At 37.2% G+C, this 13,902-nt stretch overlaps 1 protein-coding gene across 1 annotated transcript; it reads left to right on the top strand.

The window, feature by feature from the left end:
* Window positions 1-999: 999 nt before the first annotated feature.
* Window positions 1,000-2,709, top strand: LOC142550641 (uncharacterized). The gene is made up of 5 exons (XM_075659719.1): window positions 1,000-1,278; window positions 1,405-1,538; window positions 2,157-2,307; window positions 2,371-2,502; window positions 2,623-2,709. Exons 1-5 carry the CDS (start codon window positions 1,000-1,002, stop codon window positions 2,707-2,709), a joined length of 783 nt encoding a protein of 260 aa, XP_075515834.1.
* Window positions 2,710-13,902: the final 11,193 nt, after the last annotated feature.

Raw genomic sequence — 13,902 nt, 5'->3', positions numbered from 1 at the left:
CGAGTTCCAATCTTTGATGGCAATCCTGATCCAGAAGTTAGTCATTCGAGCACGCAAGTGGTGGGAAACAGTGTCACCAACCTTGGCTGATATGGAACAGATTACTTGGAAAACCTTCAGGAGAGAATTTTTATAGCACTACTACCCAGCTGAATTTCATCTACAAAAGCTAAACGAGTTCGAAAATTTTAAACAAACATCGGACATGACAGTAATGGAGTACAAATCAAGGTTCAATGATCTTGGAACCTATGTACCAAGCATCTTGTCGGATGAAACTCTGAAAATGTACCGTTTCAAGAAAAAGTTGAACAGCCGAAGTCAATGTGCTTTGGCTGTATTTAGGCCAAACAACTTTGCAGACTTAATGGGTGCGGCGATGAGCGCTGAAACAGACATCAGTCTCTACTATCTGCCTCACATACCTGGAAGGCCATAAAATGCGGAGAAGAAATCTACCTTCAACGATCAGCAAAGTCAGAGAAGAAATTGATCCAAAGTTGGAAGAAATTCTAGTCGTCCAAGAATTTCCAGATGTTTTTACCGAGGATTTACCGGGTGCGATAGCCGATAGAGAAGTGAAATTTGAAATTAATTTTGTCCCTGGTGCCGCACCAATTTCAAAGGCACCATACCAAATGGCTCTAGCTGAATTAAAGGAGTTAAAGGAGCAACTTCAGTAGTTATTTGATAAGAAACAAATCCGACCCAACGCATCTCCGTGGGAAGCCCCAGTTCTGTTTGTAAAGAAAAATGACAGAAGCATAGGGAGTTGAATAAGATCTCAATAAAGAATAAGCACCCTCTCCCACGAATAGATGATCTTTTTGATCAGCTAAAAGGAGCCAAGGTTTTCTCAAAACTCGATCTAAGATCAGTTACCATTAGCTGAAAGTCAAAGCAGGGGATATCCCTAAAACAGCTTTTAGGACAAGTATGGGAACTACGAATTCACGATAACGCCTTTTGGTCTAACAACTGCTAGCTCCTGCAGCATTCATGGACCATATGAACCGAGTATTAAAGCCATACCTTGATAAGTTTTTGGTGGTTTGCATAGATGATATCCTTGTATACTCACTAAGCGAGGAAGACCATCGAGAACATTTGTGTCTCGCCTTGCTGACACTGCGTGAAAAGAAACTCTATGCCCAATTCAAGAAGTGTGAAATTTGGCTAAAAAGTGTTGCGTTCTTTGGCCATATAATCTCTGAATTAGGTGTGTCAGTAGATCCTAATAAAGTAGAAGCAATCAAGGACTGGCCTCGACCAAATACGGTAACCCAAATAAGAAGTTTTATTGGTTTATCTGGCTACTATTGAAAATTTGTGAAGGATTTTCTTCGATAGTCATTCCTCTCACCAAACTCACTCAGAATAATTCAAAATTCATTTGGAATGCAGCATGTTAGAAAAGTTTCGAAATCCTTAAAACGAAGCTTGCATCTACTACCAGTTCTAGTTCTTCCTGAAGATGGCAAGAACATAACGATATATAGTGACGCGTCAAAGGGAGGGTTAGGGTGTAGGAAAGTCAGGTAATTGCCTATGCATCAAGGCAATTAAAAACTTATGAGCAAAATTACCCAACTCATGATCTTGATTTAGCGACAATCGTAGTTTCACTAAAGATCTGGAGACATTACCTTTATAGGGTAAAATGAGAAGTATTTACTGATCACTAGAGCCTCATATACATATTCGCCCAAAAGGAACTCAACATGAGGCAAATGAGGTGGATTGAACTTCTGAAAGATTATGATTTATCAATCAATTACCATCGGGGTAAAGCAAAAAAGTAGCAGATGCTTTGAGCCGAATGAACATTGGGAAAGTAAGCTTATCTTCTCTATCAGCGCAACCATGCCTTAAAGAATCAATCAAATTAAAACAAAGACAGGAAACCTCTATCATAAAAATTAAGGAACAAATTCAAGAAGGGAAAACCCAAGAATTCCAGACTGATGAAAATGGTGTCCTTTGGATGAAAGGATGGTTGTGTGTACCAAACATTGATGGGATTCGAGAAGAAGTGATGGCCGAAGCACATAAATAGAAATTTTAGTCCATACTGGAAGCATCAAGATGTACCGAGATCTGAAAAATAATTACTGGTGGAATGGAATGAAGAAAGACATAGATGTCTTTGTTTCCAGGTGCTTAACCCGTCAACAAGTCAAGGCGAAATATCAACGGCCTGGAGGACTCCTGCAACCATTAGAAATACCAAAGTGGAAGTGGGATAACTTCTTCATGGATTTCGTAGCAGGACTACCAAAATCAAAACGAGGTCACGATGAGATTTTGGTAATCATTGATAGATTGACCAAATTTGCCCATTTCATACCAGTTCGAATGAATTACAACTAGGATAAATTAGCCATCATGTACATGGAAAACATAATGAGATTACAAGGAGTCCAGGCGAGTATATTATCTGACAAAGATCCAAGATTCATATCACGATTTTGGAAAAGTTTTCAAAAAGCCATTGAAACCAAAGTAAGTCTCAGCACGGCCTATTATCCTCAAACTGATGGCCAAATTGAAAGGACAATTCAAACCCTCGAAGACATGTTTAGAGCATGTGATCTGAATTTTCATGGGAATTGGAGTGAACAGTTACCTCTGATAGAATTTGCCTATAATAACAACAATCACAGCAGCATTGAAATGGCTCCGTATGAAGCACTTTATGGCCGAAATTGAAGGTCGCCTCTGTATTGGGATGAAGTTGGAGAAAATTCTATCACTGGACCTGAGCTTGTTCAAGTAACCACTGACAAAGTAGCCATAATCATAGAGAGAGTCAAAACAGCTCAAGATCGACAAAAGAGCTGGGCTGATTTAAAGTGAAGAACATTGGAATATGAGATCGGTGAAAAAGCTTATGTAAAAGTCTCAACTATGAAAGGGTGGTTTGATTCAACAAGTCCGAATATTTAAATCCAAGATATGTCGGACTCTTCGAAATACTGGAAAAAGAGGGAACCCTAGCCTACCGACTGACTTTATCAGCAGACATGTCCAGAATTCACAACGTTTTCCACGTCTCACAACTAAGGAAATATGTTCCAGACCCGAGTCACATTCTTAAAGTTGCACCGCTGATGATCGAATGACACCTGAACGAAGAGCTGAAATATGAAGAGGTCCCTATTTGAATATTGGACACCAAAGAACAAATGCTGAGACACCGAACAATCCCATATGTCAAAGTGTTGTGGTCAAATCATACTGAACGGGAAGCAACCTGGGAACTAGAAGAAAGAATGCACACTCAATATCCTCATCTCTTTAAAATATCGAGCTGAACCAAGTTTCGAGGACCAAACTTCAAATAAGAAGGGCGGGATGTGAGAAACTGGAATTTCCGAAGAAGATCATGTAAGAAATAAAACTCAAAAATTTAAGCTTAATTATAAGAATCAATTATAAACTTAAATTTTTCAGCTAACACAGCTAGAGAGAGTAGCTCAAAAAGCTCTAAGATGAACTAAAAAGAGATCTACGCCATATGGAATTGCATCAATCAAAGAGTCATCACTAGAGGAGAAAACCACCGGCTCAAGGACTCAATATTTTAGCTCAATGAAGCTCATCCCTCCTTGTCCTAAAAGAACCAAGAATGGAGCTAGGAGAAGAGCTAGGAGGCTTGGAAAAATTTATTGTGCAAGAATTGTCCCTTTGGTATACCAATGTGACTCTTGAGATTGGATAAAATTTTTGACCACAATGAATGCCTTTCTTGGGCATCATGGGGACGGCTAAGGCTATGAGAAAGGACAAAAATTTTCCTTTAAATAGCACCTCAAACCTCACATAAAATGCACTCCGAAAATCCCTCACAAGACACAAGAAAAAATCGGCCATCTCCTCCATCAAGCAACTCTCGGTCGACGTCATTGGAGAAGAAGAAGGAAGTTTGTTCCAGTTGTTTTGTGTAGTAAAGTGCTGCGTATACTATCGTGAAGTTCTTGTCCACAATCGGCCGCCATTGTCCAAGTTTGAACAAAGTTTTATACCGCACGATTTAACTATCGGTAAGTGGATTTTTGTTACGTATTTTTCTTGTAATTTAAACTTTGCATAAATATAACATGACATGCTTGTATGTGTGTCCTTATTTTCAAAAATCAGTTGTTATATAATTTAAAATCTCGATCGATGAATGTTATGATCTATCTGATTTTGATATTTTTTCATTTCGTTGAATTCGTTAAAAATTCTGATAAGTTCTGTTGTTCGGTAAATCTGATTCTATGATACACTGTTACAATTCAAATTTGATGTGGGACGATAATTGTAATTCCGTCTGGCCCCTATCAGTGGGTATAAAACTGTGTTCTGTCTGGCCCACATCAGTGTGGTATAAAACTGTGTTCTAGCCTCAACCCTTAGTGGACTAAAATATTGGGGACAATTTTACCATAGAAAATGAGATGAGTAACAGTGTTGTGTTTGTTCCCATCTACTCTGAATTGTCTGATAATCTTTGTTTCATATTTTGAATTTGATTCGGTTCTATTATGATAAGTCAATGTAATATGTTTTGAAAGTCTGTTAAAAGATGATTTAAAATTATCTCTCTATGTATTTGTGGAAATCGATCGGCCCCCACTTGCGGAGTGTTTCCCAAAACACTCACCCCTTACATCTCTCACCAGATAAGTATGAAAAGCAAATGAATGAGGAGAAACATGAGGCATTCTGGGGATGGTGATCGAATGGAAAGAACAAGAATCAAGAATTTTAACTTTTCTTTTAATTAGATTCCGAAATTCTGATGTAATTTTTATTCTGTTGTCATTGTAAAAACAATGTTTTGGTTTATGAAAAAGACTGTTTTTTGGGTATTTGCTAGGAGGCTTAATTGTTTTCATGTAAATTGATAAACAATGCCGGATGTCACCGACGCCTCGGTCTCGGGGCGTGACAACTTCCATAACCAATTTTAACATTTTGTGCAATAATGGCATGGTAAGAATGCTAAACAACTAGGTTACCGGTCAGTGTTGAGTCGGCTCTGCTTCTGCCTCCTCAGTTTGCATCACATAGACCCTTCCAGTCGTGGGTTGCTTGAGCTTTGGGCAATCCCCAGCCTTGTGTCTCATATCTCCACACTTGAAGCCTTTGTAGGTGCCCCCCACATGCACTTTTCGTAATGTTGCCGATTGTACTCCTTGCAAAGTGGTTTCTCAGCAGTCCTCGGGATGTTCTCTCTAGGTGGTTGTCCTTGTGGTTTCGATGGTTCCGGTTGCCTAGGTGGTCCCGTAGCTTCTTATTTTGCTAACTAGCTTGCTGAGCATGATTCCTCTTTCGCTGCATCTCCCAATCAATATCCTTGAGTGACTGCACGACTTTAAAAGCTTTGACAACGACAGTAGTATAATCAGTAGGATCGACGAGCATACGGATAGTCGGCCTCAACCCATCTAGGAAGTGTTAACTTTTCCGCAGCATCATTAGCAATCAAGGGCACAAAATGACAGCCCCTCTCAAACTTCTGTACAAACTCAGCCACAGATATATCCCCCTGACCGAGACTCGTAAACTCTCTCTTAAGCCTAGAACGAACATCAGTAGTGAAGTATTTATCTTAGAACACCCTCTTGAAGTCTTCCCAAGTCAATGTCGCTAGATTCACTACTCGCTCCGCTCCCTCCCACCACAAGGAAGCGTCGCCCTTCAGTAAATAGATGGTACAACGAACTCGGTTGGCGTGCATCATATCCATGTAAAAAAAGATCACCTCTAAAGATCTCATCCATTCCTCAGCCACGAATGGATCAGTAGTTCTATGAAAATCCTCGGGATTCATCCTCCTAAAACGCTCATATGCCGCCTCCGGTCGGACCCTTGCACCATTTATACATGTTGCTACAGTAAACGAGCCATGCCGGCTAGTACACAACCCTTTGTGGATCCTTGGCTCTGATCTTGACTGAAACGACCTCTACTGAATTTTTTATTTTTTTATAAATCATAAACTCGAAAATTTCTAATTAAAAATAATTTAAAATTTCCATAAATCATAATAATTTAACATTTTAAATCTCAAGTGCATAAAAATTCCTAAATCATCGACTAACCAAAAATCATACGTCGACCTTTAAAAAGATCAGCTAACATCAAACTAAAGCATTAAAATCTAATAAATTCATTAACAATAATCTTTTATCTATCTAGCTAATGCGGAAGTAATGTCCCTCAGGAATGTACTGTCGCACTCGATCCACTCAAGCGTAAGCGCCTCCCTCAATATCATCAACTCCTGCATCATTCAAACCTAGTGAGTCTAACGACTTAGCACGTTCTAAACATGAGTAGAAAGTAACATATATACAAGCACACACATTAAAAATCATACCTTTATTAAAATAGCTTTTAAGCATAAATAAATCGTGTATCATAAAATTATATAATTGTAAAGCTTTCGATCGTTTATCATTTTGGGTGAAGCTTAATTCTTGAAAGTGACTAGCATTTTATCCTTTAGTTGACTGATCAGTCTTCATCTTCACATGGCCCATGGGGACGGGCACTAGGCACCACCACGGAAATACGATAGTCAGGCTCCCTATGGGGCTTTTTCCCGTAAACAGGCTCCTTCTGAGGCTTTTTTCCCTCACGAAATTACTATAAAATTGTTAGTTCACCGTTCTTTCTTAAAACGAATCCCCCACATATCATCTATCCTTTATCACAGTCAATTCACAACCCTCAAAATATTTTTTCTATTTTTTAAAGCATAAAATAACATTCAAAAATAGTATTTTTAACAGTAAAAATTGCACAGCTTTACCATAAATCATAAAATATCACATTTTCATCTAAATCATAATAATAAATCATTTAACATTAATTATGAATCTTCGGGACGGTGCCAACCTTTTTCGTATTACCCAAGTTTAAAATGATCGATTTGCCCCTATACGTAATATTTATCGATTTTTATTTTAGTTACTTTTAATGACATGGGCATATCCCAAATACTTATTTAAGCTTAAATCTAATTTAAGATATTTTTATTTAGCTCCAGCCCTCCATCTGCGTGCTTGGGGAAGAGTTCTACCCGTTGTGGAATCTTTTCCAGCTACTATCCATGAGTCCTAAGCCTTTCAAGTACTCTTCCTAACCCCGTCCAGAACCGGTCCTACCCAAGCCCTGGCCGAGCCGCAAGCCACCACGCACCCTAGACGAGCTTTTACCATCAAGGTGCCTTAGGAAAACCCTAGGCTCCTTCCCGTCCCTAGCCCTCTCAATTCCAGCCTTGTTTTCATCTTAAATAATCCTCGTTTTATCCATAAATCATCCTGTGTTGGCAGCCTAACCCTTATAAAATCATAACGTTTCAAAACCAAGCATAAAATCATCAAAACCTTGAAAATATTCGTCATGCCGTTAAACTATCGAACGTAAATATTTTTCATGCAAAAACAATTATAAATTGCAAATTATTGTTTGAATCATGCGTCAAAGGGTTTAGAAAACGTGCCTTTGCATTTAAAACGCTCGAATATTCAATCGTTGGATAGGGTGCGAAGACGGACAACCGGACAACGAAGAACCCTAGCTTTTCTTTCCTTGGTGATTCTCGAAATTTGTGTGTGCTATAGGTGTAAAAATCGGCTGGTATGTGATCTCAAAAGACCTAGGTAACATATTTATAGATTTTAGTTTGCAATTTAATGGGCTTCATTTTTGGGCCTCCAAGTATAGGAGAAATTGGGCCTACTCAATTTTTTACGATCATGGGCCATTAGGCTAAACCAACATGGGCCTCGGCCCATATCTATGCACCACTACTGATGATGGGTCATTAGGATGGTCCGCCCATGCACTGTCACCCATAGAATATCACACCATTGGAAAGGAGTTTCTTTCGCCTCCCCTAAAACTTGAACCCAGTACCTCCAGGCATAAGTACATAGTTCAAAGAGACTTGGTACCAGCCCGAAGAGGGCGGGGGGTGATAGCCGGTGCCATGAGGTTGCACAAACAATGAGCAGCTCCTGGCAAGCTTATAGGAGGAGGTAACATGGATGAACCGATCTTACACCGGAAGAAGAGGGAATCCGAAACTGTTTAGGTATTAGACTTTGCAGTTGAAGATGGCTTAAAATATTTGATATGTACTACTCATATCAAGAAGGTGCATCTTCTTTTCGGTAGCTCATCACATAAGAACTCCAAAGTTAAGCGTGATTGACTTGGGGCAATTTTGAGATGGTGACCCCCTGGGAAGTTTCCAGAGTGCGTGAGTGAGGACATAAGCACGCTGGAAAGTCCCGTCTTGATACAGTGAGGATAATTGTATTTGGACCGTTACAAATTTAGTTAAATTTGGCCCAATAAAATTTAGCTAATAGTTTCCAAAAATAATATTTTTGATCTTTTAAAAACTCCTTGTTTGCCCAAAACCAGCTTCCCGGGAAAAATCGAACTCGACTCGTAAAATAATTCGAAATCTAACATTTTAGAAAAAATAAATCATTTTTAATCATATTAGGAAGCCTTGCAAATATTTAATAAAAAATAAATATTCTTGTCTTGGTCGTCCACGGTCTTCTTTCCCCTTCATATTATCGAATATTCGGGTACAATCCTTCAATTTCATGAAAACATTCCATATAATAATTTAATCATGCAATCATAGCTTTAATCACATAATATGCATCATATAAGTATTTAAATCAATTAAATAAAACCATTAAGCAATTCAAGTAATTTTCATGCATGTGGTTTACGTAGGTTTGGTTTTTCTGACATTACACGAAATGCTTGAATGCTCTGAGTGAACAAAAGCTCTGTGAAAATGAAATGACGTGAAGAAGAACTGAATAAGGGCGGCACATTTACTTATGTTGGTTACTATTCAAATTTTTGGACACATTTCAGTCCAAGATTAATTTGAATAAATAAAAACATGTGTACGTGCTGTGTAATTGTAAAAAGTCGATTGGACTACGTGGAGCCACGTTGTCAATCACTATACAAGGAATGATAATTAATGACGTAATTTTGACAGTCACAACATTTAATGTGGAACTTTATTGATAATCAGTTAACATACGTGATAAGATCAGTTAGGTTAATAACTGAGTGATAAGTTGAAAACTAATTCAGTTCAGTTTAAGACCAACTGATAATTGTCTTATCAGTAACCAATTTAAAAATCAATAAATAAATGCATAAAATAAAATCGAGTAAGAGACTCTCATCCTCGATAATTTAAATTTAGACGGTTGATGGAAGTCTCTTCATATTCTTTAGTTCGTTTCTTCATTTGGTTTGAACCTGTCTATAAATAAGATCAGATTCATTAGATACGAAATAGTTCAGCAGAAAATATTAATCAAGAGCAAATGGACAAAGCAAGAAGTTCCAATCAGCCCAATCTTGCAGAGAGGCTGTCATTCGAAGAAGCTTGGAAGAAGGATATCGAAGACTTTGTCTTCGGGAAAACCATGTCCACATGGACGAAGATTCAAGAGTCGCAATATCTTCAGAGAGATAGACTAGTTGCCTCATATGAACAAAAGGCAACTGATATCCAATATAAGCGGCATCTCTCTGTCATTCATACTTCAGACCTTGCCACCGATGAAGGTCTCTACTACTTGATGCTCATCAAGGAGTATATAATTTTAGATAAAATTGTCTTTTCAAAAGGCTTTAGGATAACTGCCTCTGAGGAGATGTCTCTTTGGTTGTCTCTTTGGCAAGATGCAGTAGAAAGGGAATTAAACCGTGTAATAGCATATCGATATTATCAACAAAATTCATGATTTTTGTTCATTGATGTTCAATGATTTAATTTTTTTATTATTCTGCAATCAAACTGTTAATAATTGAATAACAAGAATATATTCTACCGATAATAAATTAATAACAAGAATATAATTAAATTGATAAGCCAAGAATATTGTGAAAGTAAGAAAAATTAGTCTCTGGAAGTGGCTTGGTGAAGATGTCAGTTGCTTGTTGTTCAATTGATATGTACTCCAGTCTGATTTTCTTCCTGAGCGCATGATCTATGATGAAGTGATGTCTGACATCAATATGATTGGTCCTTGAATGAAGAACTGGATTGTATATAATCGCAATGGTACTTGTATTATCACAGAAGATTGGTGATTCTTCAGCAATGATTCCATAGTCTTTCAGTTGTTGCTGAATCCAGAGCAGTTGGGTACAACAGCTTCCAGCAGCTAGGTATGTTGCTTCAGTTGTAGAAGTTGCTATGGATGTTTTCTTCTTGCTGAACCATGAGGTCATTCTGTCTCCTAGAAACTGACATAATCCACTGCTGCTATTTCTATCAAGTTTACATCCTGCATAATCTGCATCTAAATATCCAACTAAATTGAAAGATGAGTCATTAGCATACCATAAGCCCACATTTTGTGTGCCTTAAGGATATTTTAAAATTCGTTTGGCAACTGAATAATGCGATTTTTTAGGATCAGCTTGAAATCTAGCGCACATGTAAACAACAAATACAATATCAGGACGGCTAGCAGTTAGGTAAAGTAAAGAACCTATTAAACCTCTGTAAAATGTTGTCTCAACTGATATTCCCCCTTCATCTTTATCTAATTTAATCAATGAACTCATGGGATTAGTTGCAGCTGAACATGTCTCCATGCCAAATTTCTTAAGCCGTTCCTTCGTATATTTTGTTTGACTGATAAATGTACCAGTTTCCAGTTGCTAAACTTGCAGACCAATAAAGAACGACAGTTCACACATCATGATCATCTCAAATTTATTCCGCATTAACTTGGCAAACTTCTCGCAAAATTTGGGGTTAGTTGACACAAAAATAATATCATCAACATAAATTTGCACAAGTAAAATATGATAATTCTTTAAAAATTTGAACAAAGTCTTATCAACTGATTCAACAGTAAAATCATGTTAAGTTAAAAATTTTGATAAAGTCTCATACCAAGATCTGGGAGCTTGTTTGAGACCATACAAAGCTTTGTTCAAGTGATAAACATGATCAGGAAAAAAGAGTGATTTGCAAAACCTGGTGGTTGTTCAACATACACTTCTTCTTGCAACTGACCATTTAGAACTGCACCCTTGACATATATCTGGTATACTTTGAAGTCTTTGAAAGAGGCATAGACGAGGAATATTCTGATTGCTTTCAGCCGTGCAACTTGTGCATATGTCTCGTCGTAATCAATTCCTAATTCTTGCCTATATGTTTGTGCTACCAATCTCACTTTGTTGCGCACAACTGAACCATCTTCGTTCAGTTTTCTTCTGTGCACCCGCTTTGTACCTATAATTTTTTAGAAAATGGTCTTGGAACTAAATTCAAGATATTGTTATGGGTAAACTGATTTAGCTCTTCTTGCATGTCATTTATCCAGTTACGATCAGCTAGAGCTTCATCAGTTTTCTTCGGTTCAAGTTGAGAAACAAATGCTGAACGAAGAAATAAATTAAACATTTGGTTTCTTGTTCTTATTATATCAGATGGATTACCTATCACCAATTCTTGTGGATGTAATTTCTTCCATCTATAGTTGGGATTAGTAAGATCAATTTCAGCAACTGGTTCAGTTTGTAACTGAATGTCTCTTTCTGCAGTTGCTGCGGTTTCAGTTGGCATTAGAATATCATCGTTAGGAACTGGTTCTACCAACTCATTATAGGAAAAATTTCTTGTTCAACCGTTTGATCCACTACTTCTGGTTCTGGTGTTTGAAGGATATTACGATTGATGTGAACTTCTTCTTCATTATCATCCTCCAAACTGATTTCTGTAAAGAGATCAGTTTGCTCAACTGGATCAGTTGGCTTATCAGTTATTGCAGATTCTTCAAATATGACATGAATTGATTATTCCTCTACATTCGGAGTACATTTATTAAATACTCTATAAGCTTTAATAACTGATGAATAACCCATAAATATTCGTTATTCAAATTTTGTATCAAAGTTTTCAAATGATTTTTGCCATTATCGTGAATAAAACATCTATAGCCAAATATTCCGAAGTAGGACACCACACTTTTCTGTCTATGCCAGATCTCATACGGTGTTTTCAAATTATTTTTATTAATCATTGATCTGTTCTGAGTGTAATACACGGTGTTTACTGCTTTTGCCCAAAGGTTTTGAGATATACCGAAATCAGCAAGCATCAATTTAGCTGCTTCTTTAAGCGTACAATTTCTTCTTTCATCTACAACATTTTGCTAAGGTGTTCTAGATGCTGAGACCTCATGTTTAATTCCAGTATTTTCTAATAATTGAGAAATATTTTGATTGAAAAATTCAGTCCCTCGATCAGACCTTATTCTGTCAATTCAAACTGATTTATCATTTAATAATCTTTTGAAAAGCTTAATCAGTTATGCAGCAGTTTGGTCTTTTTATTGGAGAAAATAACCCAAGTAAATCTTGAAAAATCATCAACGATTACCAAGGTGTATTTCATTACTCCTAAACTCATGATTGGTATAGGACCAAAAAGATCCATATGCAGCAGTTCTAAAAATCTTGAGGAAGATTTACTGCTCTTGTTTTTGAATGAAGATCTTTCTTGTTTACCAAACTGGCATGCTAACAAATTTTATCTTTTGAAAAATCAGTTTTAGGCAGACCAATTACAAGATCATTATTACTCAGATGAGCTATGGATTTGAAATTCAAGTGGTTCAACCTTTTATGTCACAACCAGTTTATAAAAGATTTTGAGACTACAAAAAAAAAACTGGTGCATTAGGTTGATTAGTCCAACTCACCTTGTAGGTGTTACGACAACGATTACCATTTATAATGATGTCATCAATCGAGTTCTTAACTGTGCACGTGTGTTTGTTGAACTGAACTGAAAACTTATCGCCGCATAACTGACTGATGCTAATCAAGTTATACTTCAAATTATCAACCAGTAGGACATCATTAATAATAATGTTATCGTGGATAAGCTTATCCTTACCCACAATTCTACCTTTAGAGTTGTCTCCAAAACTGATATTTGGACCAAAATATTTGATTAGTTGGGATAGCAAATCAGCATCCCCTATCATGTGTCACGAGCATTCACTGTCCAAGTACCAAATTGATTCTTTTGCTGATGTACTTTTCACGTGCAATCACACAGAAAAAAAATTTCTGGTACCCACATATATTTGGGCCCTAAACTGATTAATCCTTTAGGAACCCAGACTTGGATCAGTCTAACTGAATTTTCAGTTGCTATGTTCCAAATGGTTTTTCTCGACTTGTGTGTTTTTGGTGTGTTGTGTACAGAAGAGACAATATGATATTTACCCTTTTTTTTAGGAACATTTCATGTTCGCAATCTTGATTTTGATGTTTACAAAACTTGTTATTTTGTTTCTAATGATTTTATCTAAGTGCGTAGAAACTGAAATTGATCAAGATTCCAACTGATCAGTTATAGAGCCAAAACTGAAGCTACCGAAGAATGCAAACTGAAAGTGCCAACTGATTGATCGAACTGAACCAGTACAACTGAAGTATCAAGAGCAGTTCAATTGATTGTCCAGTTGAGAAGAGATTCAGCAGAAGACTTTTAGAGTCCAGCCAGCTGATGAAGTGTTCAACTGATGAAGAGCCCAACTGACCAGTTCAACTGAATCAGTGAAATCACTTCAGCTGACGAGTCAATTGGTTTCACCTCACCAGTTCAACTGACCAGTTCAGAACATCAGTTAGAACCAATCAGTTGCAGAATTCGACAAGCTTATTCAATGGGATCCAGCTGTGCACAAAGGTAAAAAATCATTTGTACTATCAACAGTACAATAATTGATGTTACAGCAAAACTTAAAGATAAAATGTTCCAGAATGGCCGCGGAAAAGTCGAGACACAAATTTCAAGGAACGCATTTAAGCTGCAACAATCAC

Source organism: Primulina tabacum, chromosome 7 (assembly GCF_025594145.1).
Source record: "Primulina tabacum isolate GXHZ01 chromosome 7, ASM2559414v2, whole genome shotgun sequence".
NCBI lineage: Eukaryota > Viridiplantae > Streptophyta > Magnoliopsida > Lamiales > Gesneriaceae > Primulina > Primulina tabacum.
This window is presented reverse-complemented; position numbering and strand designations above follow the sequence as displayed.

What these genes read in the sequence shown, in the direction of transcription:
- LOC142550641 (XM_075659719.1), top strand. Translation starts at nt 1,000, where the DNA reads ATGGACCATATGAACCGAGTATTAAAGCCATACCTTGATAAGTTTTTG. An exon ending in GAGGTCACGATGAGATTTTG is followed by an intron (nt 2,308 to 2,370) that starts GTAATCATTGAT and finishes AATTACAACTAG; the next exon opens with GATAAATTAGCCATCATGTA. An exon ending in AAAAAGCCATTGAAACCAAA is followed by an intron (nt 2,503 to 2,622) that starts GTAAGTCTCAGC and finishes TGGAGTGAACAG; the next exon opens with TTACCTCTGATAGAATTTGC.